The 12,683-nt window shown below is 41.9% G+C and overlaps 1 protein-coding gene across 3 annotated transcripts in view; it reads left to right on the top strand.

The window, feature by feature from the left end:
- GRHL1 (grainyhead like transcription factor 1) overlaps positions 1-12,683 on the top strand; it is a 66,000-nt gene that overhangs the window by 36,906 nt on the left and 16,411 nt on the right. For all 3 annotated transcript variants that reach the window (XM_066234611.1, XM_066234612.1, XM_066234613.1), the window contains exon 9: positions 12,029-12,187. In XM_066234611.1, coding sequence (XP_066090708.1) covers positions 12,029-12,187 — 159 coding nt within the window. The remainder of the gene's footprint in view (positions 1-12,028; positions 12,188-12,683) is intronic.

Below are 12,683 nucleotides of genomic sequence, written 5' to 3' on the forward strand. Positions count from 1 at the left end.
TGGTTCGAAACCCTGGGCTTGCCTGGTCAAGGCACATATGGGAGTTGATGCTTCCAGCTCCTCCCCCCTTCTCTCTCTCTGTCTCTCTCTCCTCTCTAAAAATGAATAAATAAAAATTAAAAAAATAAAAATAAAAGTGTAAAAAAAAAAGAAAGAAATTTAAAAATTTTAAGTAAAAAGCATGGTATGGTAGACCCATAGGAGTTCCAGGATATGACTCCCCCCCCTTAAAATTTTTTTTTAATTGACCTTAAAATATTTGCTGGGTACACTTTAATAATACCTTGACTTTAACGATTTTGAGAGATACCCATAATTCGAAAGGTTTGACAAAATACAGTAAATGCTTTTGCTACATATGCGGGAGCATTGTCAGTTTAACCAGTTTAGGAAATCCAATAATAGAAAAATGCATACAGACAATGAGCTATAACATGCTTAGGAGCCTCTCCTGTTCTGACAGAGGTTACTGTAAATCCAGAATAGGTATCCACTGTAACATGGACATAGGACTGTTTGCCAAATGAAGGTATATGAGTAACATCCATTTGCCAAAGTTGTCCTGACAGGAGTCCTTGAGGGTTAACTCCAAATGAAGGGACAAATTGTAGTATAGGACACCTTGGACAGGATTTACCAAACTGCCGTGCTGCTTCCCGAGAAAGTTGAAACTGTTTACACAGGGCTGCAGCGTTCTGGTGGTGAATAGTATAAGATTGAATTGCTCGATCTGTCATCGTTGCTCCAAATAATTTTCTTTTGGGTAGCTTGATCAACAAGGGCATTCCCTTGTGCTAAAGCTCCAGGGAGCATGGAGTGAGCTCGAGTATGTCCTATAAAACATGGAGCTCTATGTTGACATACAAGTCTTCGAAGAAGGAGGAACTGCTGAAATAGTTCATCAGCAGTTGTCCCTAAGACAGCAATCTTTATAGTGGAAACAACCATAAGTAAATATTTGCTGTCTGTATATAGATTAAAAGAGGAATATGGTGAATGCTGAAAAGCCATGATAATGGCATATATTTCTAGTCTTTGAGCTGATTTTAAGTTGACTGTTTCAGTATAAAGTTGTCCATTGATTTGCAAAAGCGATTTGCCATTTAGTGGAAATTTCCCAGAGCCATTGTTGTTGATCCTTTGAAAAAAGGAACAACAATAATTTTGAGGCTCAAAACCTATAAGCTGTAAGGGTCGCCTGTGCCCCTTGATAATCCAGGAGGCGACAAGATCAAAATATGGAAGTGTATTCCATGGGCTGTTAGATGGTTCAATGTGCCCAAGCTGTAGCTACTCTTGTACCAATCGAGCAGCTGCCCTAAGTTTCTCCTGAGAAAGAGGGCATTGGTCTACCCATACAGGATTATCTGATTTCCAAGTAATTGGGTTTGCACAATGCATTATTGGGGTAGCAGGAGCTACCAAGGCCCCTATGCTAAATTTTGATATCCTAATCCACACCTTCTGGTATTGGGTGCCATTTTTATGGGGGTGAGAATTCCTCGCTGCTCTTTCCCTGGTCCCTTAGTGGGCAAAAATCCCCAATCAAGCATCTGAGTACTGACTAAACCAGGGGTCCCCAAACTACGGCCCACGGGCCGCATGCGGCCCCCTGAGGCCATTTATCCGGCCCCGCTGCACTTGCACTTCCGGAAGGGGCACCTTTTTCATTGGTGGTCAGTGAGAGGAACATTGTTCCCAATTTACTTGTTCTTTATTTTAAATATTGTATTTGTTCCTGTTTTGTTTTTTTACTTTAAAATAAGATGTGTGCAGTGTGCATAGGGATTTGTTCATAGTTTTTTTTTTTATAGTCCGGCCCTCCAGCGGTCTGAGGGACAGTAAACTGGCCCACTGTGTAAAAAGTTTGGGGACCCCTGGACTAAACCATTAGGACTGACAAGCAACACTCCTGTGTTTTTCAAAACATCTCTACCCCACAAATTAACTGGCCATCAGGGAGTGCATAAGGCTTAAAAAATCCAGAATGACCTTCTTAATCTTCCCAATGTAAAAAACTAGAACTTTGTTGAGGGGATTTACTCTGCTCTATACCTTGTAATTCTGTGGCTGCTGCATGAGTGGGCCAGGAAGGAGGCCAGTGTAGCTTAGCAATAACAGATACATCAGCTCCAGTATCTAAAAGTCCTTTAAATTTATGCCCTTGTATTGTTAGTTCCATTTCAGGGCGTTCCTGACCTTTTTTTTTTTTTAAATCCAATTGGCAAAGTCAGAAGAGCCAAATCGCCAATTTTCTTAGGGCCCCTTTTGCAGGATGTGGCCTGAGAAGCAGAATTAGCATCCTTATACTATTCTTCTAACTGACTGAATTAGCCCTGAGACAAATTCTTTTTTTATTATTATTAATTTTAATGGGGTGACATTGATAAATCATGGTACATATCATCAGAGAAAACAGCTGTAGGTTATTTTGCCATTTGCTTATGCTGCATTCCCATCACCCAAAGTCCAATTGTCTTTCGTCACCTTCTAACTGGTTTTCTTTGTGCCCCTCGTCTCCCCCACCCCCTCCCTCTCCTCCCCCCCACCCCATAAACCCCACACTCTTGTCCATGTCTCTGAGTCTCATTTTTATGACCCACCTATGTATGGAATCATATAGTTCTTAGTTTTTTCTGATTTACTTATTTTGCTCAGTATAATGTTATCAAGGTTCATCCATGTTGTTGTAAATGATCCGATGTCATCATTTCTTATGGCTGAGTAGTATTCCATAGTATATATGTACCAAAGCTTTTTAATCCACTCATCCTCTGACGGACACTTGGGCTGTTTCCAGATCTTCGCTATTGTGAACAATGCTGCCATAAACATGGGGGTGCATTTCTTCTTTTCATACAGTGCTATGGTGTTCTTGGGGTATATTCCTAACAGTGGGATAGCTGGGTCAAAAGGCAGTTCGATTTTTAAATTTTTGAGGAATCTCCATACTGTTTTTCACAGTGGCTGCACCAGTCTGCATTCCCACCAGCAGTGCAAGAGGGTTCCCTTTTCTCCACGTCCTTGCCAGCACTTATTCTGTGTTGTTTTGTTGATGAGCACCATTCTGACTGGTGTGAGGTGATATCTCATTGTGGTTTTAATTTGCATTTCTCTAATGATTAGTGATGTTGAGCATTTTTTCATATGCCTATTGGCCATCTGTATGTCCTCTTTGGAGAAGTGTCTATTCATTTCTTTTGCCCATTTTTGGATTGGATTGTTTGTCTTCCTGGTATTGAGTTTTACAAGTTCTTTACAAATTTTGGTTATTAACCCCTTATCAGACGCATTGTCAAATATATTCTCCCATTGTGTAGTTTGTCTTTTTATTCTGTTCTTATTGTCTTTAGCTGTGCAGAAGCTTTTTAGTTTGATATAGTCCCATTTGTTTATCCTGTCTTTTATTTCACTTATCTGTGGAGACAAATCAGCAAATATATTGCTGCAAGAAATGTCAGAGAGCTTACTGCCTATGTTTTCTTCTAAGATGCTTATGGTTTTACGGCTTGCATTTAAGTCTTTTATCCATTTTGAGTTTATTTTTGTGAATGGTGTAAGTTGGTGGTCTAGTTTCATTTTTTTGCAGGCAGCTTTCCAATTTTCCCAACACCATTTGTTGAAGAGGCTGTCTTTACTCCAATGTATATGCTCTTACCTCCTTTGTCAAATATCAGTTGTCCATAAAGATGTGGGTTTATTTCTGGGTTCTCAGTTCTGTTCTATTGATCTATATGCCTGTTCTTATGCCAGTACCAGGCTGTTTTGAGTACAATGGCCTTATGTATAACTTGATATCCGGAAGTGTGATACCTCCCACTTTATTCTTCCTTTTCAGGATTGCTGAGGCTATTCGTGTTCTCTTTTGGTTCCATATAAATTTTTGGAATATGTGTTCTATATCTTTGAAGTAAGTCATTGGTATTTTAATCGGTATTGCATTGAATTCATAAATTGCTTTGGGTAATATAGACATTTTAATGATGTTTATTCTTCCTAACCATGAGCACGGTATATGCTTCCACTTGTTTGTATCTTCCCTGATTTCTTTTATCAATGTTTTATAATTTTCCGAGTACAAATCTTTACTCTCCCTGGTTAAATTTATTCCTAGGTACTTTATTTTTTTGGTTGCAATGGTAAAGGGGATTGATTCCTTAATTTCTCTTTCTGACAGTTCATTGTTAGTGTATAAAAATGCCTCTGATTTCTGAGTATTAATTTTATATCCTGCCACCTTGCTGAATTCATTTATCAGGTCTAGTAGTTTTTTGACTGCGACTTTATACAATATCATATCATCTGCAACTAATGGTAGTTTTACTTCTTCTATTCCAACTTGAATGCCTTTTATTTCTTCTTCTTGTCTGATTGCTGTGGCTAGGACTTCCAGAACTATGTTGAATAAGAGTGGTGAAAGGGGGCACCCCTGCCTTGTTCCTGATCTTAAGGGGATTGCTTTTAATTTTTGCCCATTGAGTATGATGTTGGCTGTGGGTTTGTCATAGATGGCCTTTATCATGTTGAGGTATGTTCCCTGTATTCCCACTTTGTTGAGAGTTTTGATCATGAATGGGTGCTGGATTTTACCAAATGCTTTTTCTGCATCTATTGAAATTATCATGTGGTTTTTCTCCTTCCTTTTGTTTATGTGATGAATCCCATTGATTGATTTACAAATATTGTACCAGCCTTGCCTCCCAAGAATAAATCCCACTTGATTATGGTGTATTATTTTTTTCATATATTGCTGGATCCGGTTTGCTAATATTTTGTTGAGGATTTTAGCTTCTAAATTCATTAGGGATATTGGCCTATAATTTTCTTTCTTTGTGTTGTCTTTGCCTGGTTTTGGAATCAGAATTATGCTCACCTCATAAAAGGAGCTTGGAAGTCTTCCTTCCTCTTGAATTTTTTGAAATAGCTTGAGAAGGATAGGAGTTAGTTCTTCTTTGAATATTTGGTAGAATTCACTTGTGAAGCCATCAGGCCCAGGACTTTTCCTTTTTGGGAGCTTTTTGATAACTGTTTCAGTCTCATTTGTTGTAATTGGTCTGTTTAGGTTTTCTGATTCTTCCAGATTGATTTTGGAAGATTATATGTTTCAAGGAATTTGTCCATTTCATCTAGGTTTTCTAGTTTTTTGGCATACAGTTCTTCATAGTATTTTCTTACAATATTTTGTATTTCTGTTGTGTCAGTTGTTATTTCTCCACTCTTGTTTCTAATTTTATTTATTTGAGTACTCTCTCTTTTTTTTCTTGGTGAGTCTGGTTAAAGGTTCATTGATCTTGTTTACCTTTTCAAAGAACCAGCTCCTGGTTTCATTGATCCTCTGTATTGTTTCTTTAGCCTCTATGTCATTTATTTCTCCTCTGATCTTTATTATTTCCTTCCTTCTACTCACTCCGGGCTTTACTTGCTGTTCTTTTTCTAGCTCTTTTAGATGTAGGGTCAAGTTGTTTATTTGAGCTTTTTCTAGCTTCTTGAGGTATGACTGTAATGCTATGAACTTCCCTCTCAAGACTGCTTTTGCTGTGTCCCATAAATTTTGAGTTGATTTATGCTCATTATCGTTCATTTCTAGGAATTTTTAAATTTCTTCTTTGATCTCATTGTTTACCCATTCATTATTTAATAACGTGCTATTTAGTTTCCAAGTGTTTGAGTATTTTTCAGTTTTTCTGTTGTGGTTTATTTCTAGTTTTATGCCATTGTGATCAGAGAAAATGTTCGATATGATTTCAATCTTCTTAAATGTGTTGAGACCGCTTTTGTGCCCTAACATGTGGTCTATTATAGAGAATGTACCATGAGCACTTGAAAAGAATGGATATTCTGCTGCTTTAGGGTGAAAGGTTCTGAAGATATCTATTAAATCGAGTTGATCTAGTATGTCCTTTAAGTCTGCTGTTTCTTTGTTAATTTTCTTTTTTGAGGATCTATCTAGTGATGTTAGTGGGGTATTGAAATCTCCTACTATTATAGTATTGCTGTTGATCTCGCCCTTTAAATCCATCAAAGCAGGCATCGCCAAACTACGGCCCGTGGGCAGCATGTGGCCCCCTGAAACCATTTATACAGCTCCCGCCGCACTTCCGGAAAGGGGCACCTCTTTCACTGGTGGTCAGTGAGAGGAGCACTGTATGTGGCGGCCCCCCAATGGTCTGAGGGACAGTGAACTGGCCCCCTGTGTAAAAAGTTTGGGGACCCCTGCATCAAAGTCTGCTTTATGCCCTGGCCGGTTGGCTCAGCGGTAGAGCGTCGGCCTGGTGTGCAGGGGACCCGGGTTCGATTCCCGGCCAGGGCACATAGGAGAAGCGCCCATTTGCTTCTCCACCACCCCCCTCCTTCCTCTCTGTCTCTCTCTTCCCCTCCCGCAGCCAAGGCTCCATTGGAGCAAAGATGGCCCGGGCGCTGGGGATGGCTCCTTGGCCTCTGCCCCAGGCGCTAGAGTGGCTCTGGTCGTGGCAGAGCGACGCCCCGGAGGGGCAGAGCATCACCCCTGGTGTGCGTGCCAGGTGGATCCCGGTCGGGCGCATGCGGGAGTCTATCTGACTGTCTCTCCCCATTTCCAGCTTCAGGAAAAAAAAAAAAAAAGTCTGCTTTATATATTTAGGTGCTCCTATATTAGGTGCATAGATATTTATAATGGTTATATCTTCCTGTTGGATTGCTCCCTTTATCAATATGTAGTGACCTTGTTTATCTCTTACTATAGTCTTTGTTTTAAAGTCCATTTTGTCTGATATAAGTATTGCTACCCCAGCTTTTTTTTCATTTCTATTTGCGTGAAATATTTTTTTTCATCCATTTATCTTCAGTCTATGTGCATCTTTTTTTTAAAGGTGTGTCTCTTGTAGACAGCATATGTATGGGTCCTGTTTTCTTATCCACGCAGCTACCCTGTCTTTTGATCAGATCATTTAATCCATTTACATTTAAGGTTATTATTGATATGTAATTGTTTATTGCCATTTTATTCTTTAAAATTGTATTCCTCTTTTGCTATATTCTTTTTCTCCTTTGATTTGTTTACAACAAGCCCCTTAGCATTTCTTGCAGCCTTGGTTTGGTTGTAGTGAATTCCTTGAGATTTTTTTTGTCTGGAAAGCTTTTTATTTCTCCTTCAATTTTAAATGATAGCCTTGCTGGATAAAGTAATCTTGGTTGTAGGCTCTTGTTCTGCATTACTTTGAATATTTCTTGCCATTCCCTTCTGGCCTCAAGTGTTTCTGTTGAGAAGTCGGAAGTCATCCTTATGGGGGCTCCTTTGCAGGTGATAGTCTTTTTTTCTCTAGCAGCTTTTAATATTTTCTCTTTATCACTTAGTTTTGGTATTTTAATTATGCTGTGTCTTGGTGTTGATTTCTTTTGGGTTACTCTTTAATGGAGTTCTCTGTGCTTCCTGAACATGTGAGATGTTTTCCTGCCTTAATTGAGGGAAGTTTTCAGCTATGATATGCTTGAACAAAGTCTATCCCTTGTTCTTTCTCTTCTTCTTTAGGAACCTCTATGATGTGGATGTTATTTCTCTTCATGTTGTCACAGAGCTCTCTTAGAGTTTCCTCAGACTTTTTGAGTCTCTTTTCTTTTTTCTGCTCTGCTTCCGTGCCTTTATTTATTGTGTCCTCTGACTCACTGATTCGATTCTTAGCTTCATCTATCCTGCTTTTAATTCATTCCGTTGTGTTCTTCATTTCTGATATTGTGTTTGTTATTTCTGACTGATTCTTTTTTACTATTTCAATGTCCGTTTTTATATCTGCTATCTCTTTATTTAGATGTTCGTAATGACCATCTATTGTTGTTCTAATATCTTTAAGCATCGTAATAATCGTTATTTTAAACTCTGCATCTGGTAATTTGGTTATATCTGTTCCATTCAGGTCCTTTTCTGGGGATTTCTCTTGACTCATTTGTGTTGCATTTCTCTGCCTTCTCATCTTCTCTGTGTAAAAGAAGGTCTTGGCCACTGGAGTCCACTGGTGTGGTCTGTCTGCAGGCCCACCACCCCCTGTGCTGTTGCTGCCTAGGGCGTTTAGGTATGGGCGTTACCTGTGCCTTCCCACTGGGGCTGATGCTGTGGTTTCCGCCTTTCCTTCACGGGGTGGCTGTGAACACATGCTTAAGTGTACAAGCCTTGGTGGCCTTGGCCTTCGCCCCCGCCCCCATGGGTAGCTTTATGCTCAGCCCTAAGGTCAGTGGCAGCACCTTTGCTCAGCTGTGGTCTCCACCTGTTTCCGTGCTTTCGCCTCGCCCTTGCAGGAGGAGCCCGCTCGTGGGACGGCTGCAAGCCTTGGCTCCACAGGCCAGGCGGGACTGCGTGCCCATGCTCAGTAGCGGGTCTTCGCCTGTTCTGGGCTTTTGGCTCCACCTCCATGGGAGGAGCCGGCTCCCAAGTCAGGCCATAAGCCTCGGTTCTGTGGGCGGGGCAAGGCTGTGCTCCTGCACCCTTGCTCAAGGGTGGATCTCCACCCCTTCCTGGGCTCCTGCCCTTCCCCCTCAGGCTGGATTACAGGCAGGCTGCAGCTGGGCTTGACCACTTTTGTATGCCCCCTCCTCCCCAGCCGGGCAAGACTGAGCTCACACTTGGGCCCAGTGGTGGCCACCCAGCTTCCGCCCTTGCCGACAGACAGAACCGTGCCTCTGTGTCCCGCCGCCGCCTGCCCTCCGGCAAGCCCTCAGCCGTGTGGGTGTAGGCACTGCAGCTTAGACCCTAAGACTCACTACTGTAGACCCGAAAGCTCCCTCCTTCTAAGTGACTCTGCTCTGAGTGCAGCGGGAGAGCTTGTTTGGCTGGTGTCCTGCTTCCCTTTGCTGGTATTGCTGTCTCCGGGGGGAATATTCTTTTCAGATTTGGGGAGTGACTCATCCCAGGGGTTAGGGTGGCTGTCTCTCAAAGTGTTTCTCCCTGTGCCTCCTAGATTACACTCTCTTCCTGCTACTCCAGTCCTCTCCTCTCTCCCCGTCCCCCAGAGCCCCGGGTGAATGGTTGTGAGAGAGGTGTTCTGTACGGTCCCTTTAAGAAGAATCCTGGGTCTGAGAAATCAGTCTCTTTCTCACAAACAGTATCCTGTCTTGTTTCCAGCTAAATACTTTCCATACACCTCTTCTAGGCTCTGGGGCTGCAGGCTGGGGCTTTGTTCCTGGGACTCAGGACCCTCCCCTCTCTGCTAAACTCACTTCCCACCGCACGAGTCTCTCCCGGCTGCCGTTCACTCGGGGGAGCTGGGCAGCCCTCTCCGCATTTCTGCTTTTCCTACCAGTCTCGGTGTGGCTTCTTCAGTGTTCCTTGGTTGAAGAGTCCTCTTAGTTTAGTCCAAAGTTGGTTTTTCCAGATGATAGTTCTTAAAATTAGTTTGTAATCCACTTTGGTTCTGGGAGGTGGGAGTTGGTACGTCCGCCTACTCCAGCTCCATCTTGTCTTCTCTGCCGGTCGCATAATTTTATTTTGTGCATTTATCTGTCCCACCCTAAAGGCCAGTCCGTGAAAATATTTTCTGACATTAAACCGATCCGTGGCCCAAAAAAGGTTGGGGACCACTGCCCTAAGGGATCAACATAAGTAGAGTTTGATAGGTTTTAATAGGTTCTTTTTCTGGTCACTATATTGTGAACTATGAGCTCTTGAGAATTTACATGCCTTGTTAAATAGCAGGGTTGACCATTTTCTTAAATACTGTAGGTATCTTTCCATTGATTAGATGAATATTCTTTTTTATATTTATTTTAATTGTGTTTTAGATGAATATTCTTATTCAGTAGACTATATGATGGGATGCATATAAATACATGTAAGACTACCTGAATTCTTTATAAGGAAGACATATATTGGGACTTGTTTCAGTAATCTCTGGGTTTTGGAGCCAAAGTAACCATGAATAGTGGTGAGTGTGATGCCCTTGGAAGCCCCGTGTTTATACTGATCCTGCAACTTGACTCCTGCTTATTTCTGTTTCAAATAGAAACCTGACACTGGAGCAAGGGAATGTTAGGTTTTAGGTTGTATTACCATGAAATCCTCTTGTGAAGAGGATATCACTTTGGGTCAAAGACTTCCTGGAGTTGTCGCAGGTAAATATCTCTCCTAGGCAGCTGTTTCTGTGTGAGGAATAGAGCCGTGTGATCTAGAAGGATAGAGGAAAGTTTAGATTTTTCATTGGTTGCAAGATAAAAAATATAATGGTTTGGCTACTTTATGTGCTCAGTTGTTTTTCATGGATTACTGCCTTTCTGTTTGCTTTTCTGTCTTTCTGTGTTTCTTTTGTCCATTCCATAGACTTTCTCCTTCATTTGAATTTGAAGTGTTTTCTAAAAATATACAAAGCACTAGGTCTCTTTAATGGATTTGAACTTTTTGCCCATATATCTAAGATTTAGGTATTTTAAATTAAATCAGTTTGCTTATTTACTAAAAGTGGGTTAAATGGAAAGGAAAATCATCGCAGGCAAGACTAGGTCATCCTAGAACAGGTACTGTGCTCAGTATTGAGAAAGGTACACAGCAGCCAGCCAGGGCAATACAGACATACAGAAATGAAAATGGCAGAGCATTTCCAGTGGTGACGAAGAGCCAGGTGACTAGGGAGAGAGACAGCAGGGTGTCCTGGGGGACGTCCTGGATGTGAATCCCAGTCCTATGCATTCTACCTTGCAGACAGTTTAAAAAATCTCTCCATCTTTCTTTGTAAAAAAGGGGAAAATACCGTCTCTCAAGGTTGTGGTGATGGTGGGAGACACTGTGTGTGACGTGCCAGCACAGGTCCTGAAACAACAGGTGTTCAGTGAATGGTCTCGCTGCTGTGGCCTCACAACTCAAGTCTGGGGTGAGCGGCAAGAAGCTGTGGAGTTGGGAGAGGTGGAAAGGAACTATGGGTGTGACCCGGGCTGGGACCAGAGGAGGACAAGCACAGAGACATGAGGCAGGCACGAACTTTCAAAGGGTCTTCTGGGAACGGTGAGTAAATAGACTGAGTGGAGAGCTTGTGCAGGGACAAGATGAGAAATGAACTTTAAATCTGTTAATTTGGACAAATTCTCAGTCTTTTAGGATGTTTTGGTCTTTTTTTTTAAATTTAGAAACAGTATATAGGCTAGAGCAAGAATAAAAACTCTTATTTCAGCATTTTGCATACCTTCTGCAGAGCAGTTTTTGTCATTGTGGCTATAATTTTTCTTTCTCCTTACTCTCACTTTCCACTCCCTTAGGTTCTTATAGGTTTTCCCCCTTTTCTAACTTAATTAAACTTACGCCTCTTTGGGTCTCAATTCAGTCAGCAGCGCCCACACTGCTGTAGTAGATCTGTTCTTGGTCACAGCTGAGGGGTTGCTGACCTGTGGCCTGGAAGGAATACAGCCTAAGGACCTTAGGTCTTTGAAAGATGCCATTTTAAAACTGTAATTCCAGTAATATCCACTATGTGGTGCTAACACATCAGAAATAAATTCTAAAATGAAAGAATTGAAAGGGAGCTCAAAAACGTGCCAATGTGTGGAGAGGTTAAAGCCCAGAATCATAAAAATAGGAGGGGAAGTGGATTCTGCTTGTTTGCTGTACAAAGATTTACCTGGGACTCTGAGCAACAACCTCCAGGACCACTTTAGTCACATCACTCACTGATTTTGGAAATTCCAGAATATTCGAACATTGGGTACTGCAGGTTATCATGCAGACAATTCAGACGTAAATGCAGGCAGATACACAGAGAGTTTGAACTAAGCCAGAAAACAGCAGCACAGAAAACCTTGGCCATTGGAAACATTGAAAAGCGATGTAAAGAAAGACAGTGGATGATAATACACATTCTCTGAAGGGCCATTCAGAGCTGCTTTTTCCTTTAAAGCCTGCCATCGCTATGACCAAAAGTTTTAAAACAAACCCTTTATTTTTTAGATTTTGTTTTAAGTGAGAAGCCTGTGCTCTCATTTAGAACTAACTTGAGGAATGTCAGTGACGTTAGTACTGTTTAAGCTGTGCTAAGGCTGACTGTCGGTGCCGGTTGCTTAAAGAGCCTTCTCTTTGCAGGTTTTCATCTCTGTCAACTGCTTGAGCACAGATTTCTCTTCTCAGAAGGGTGTGAAGGGGTTGCCTCTTAACATTCAGATTGACACTTATAGTTACAACAACCGGAGCAACAAGCCCGTGCACCGGGCCTACTGCCAGATCAAAGTCTTCTGTGACAAGGTAAGACCATTGGGTGGGGTAGGCACTCTTACGGTAAAGCCTGTGACAGAAAAGGATATTTTTAATATTTAAGTTCAAGATGAATATGCTGTTGTCAATATCAATGTTTTTAACTTGCTGTTATCATTTTAGCCATGCAAGGACATGTTATATAGGGAAGGGGAGAAAAGTCTTGTTTTATTAAAAAAATGACATTTTGTTGGGCCTGTCTGCCAGAGTCAGGCGGTCCATGTGGGATGCTCGCCAGGCTGAGCTCAAGCCCTGGCGGCCCCTCTGCTTTCTGGGTTTGTAGGCGGCGCTGTGAGGTTGGGCTCATCCTGAGCTTTGCGTCTGAGGACTGATGTGGGTGCATCACAGAGGGCTGCCCTCTACCCCATCCTCCCTCCTGTTGTCAGCCGGCCCATGAAGGCAGGTGATGAGATGCAGATCAGATTCCTCTCTAAGCAGCACATAGGCAAGAAGAGAAAGTATCGGCCCAGATGATTTCAGGGTCATT

The sequence above is a fragment of the Saccopteryx bilineata genome, chromosome 6, assembly GCF_036850765.1.
Source record: "Saccopteryx bilineata isolate mSacBil1 chromosome 6, mSacBil1_pri_phased_curated, whole genome shotgun sequence".
NCBI lineage: Eukaryota > Metazoa > Chordata > Mammalia > Chiroptera > Emballonuridae > Saccopteryx > Saccopteryx bilineata.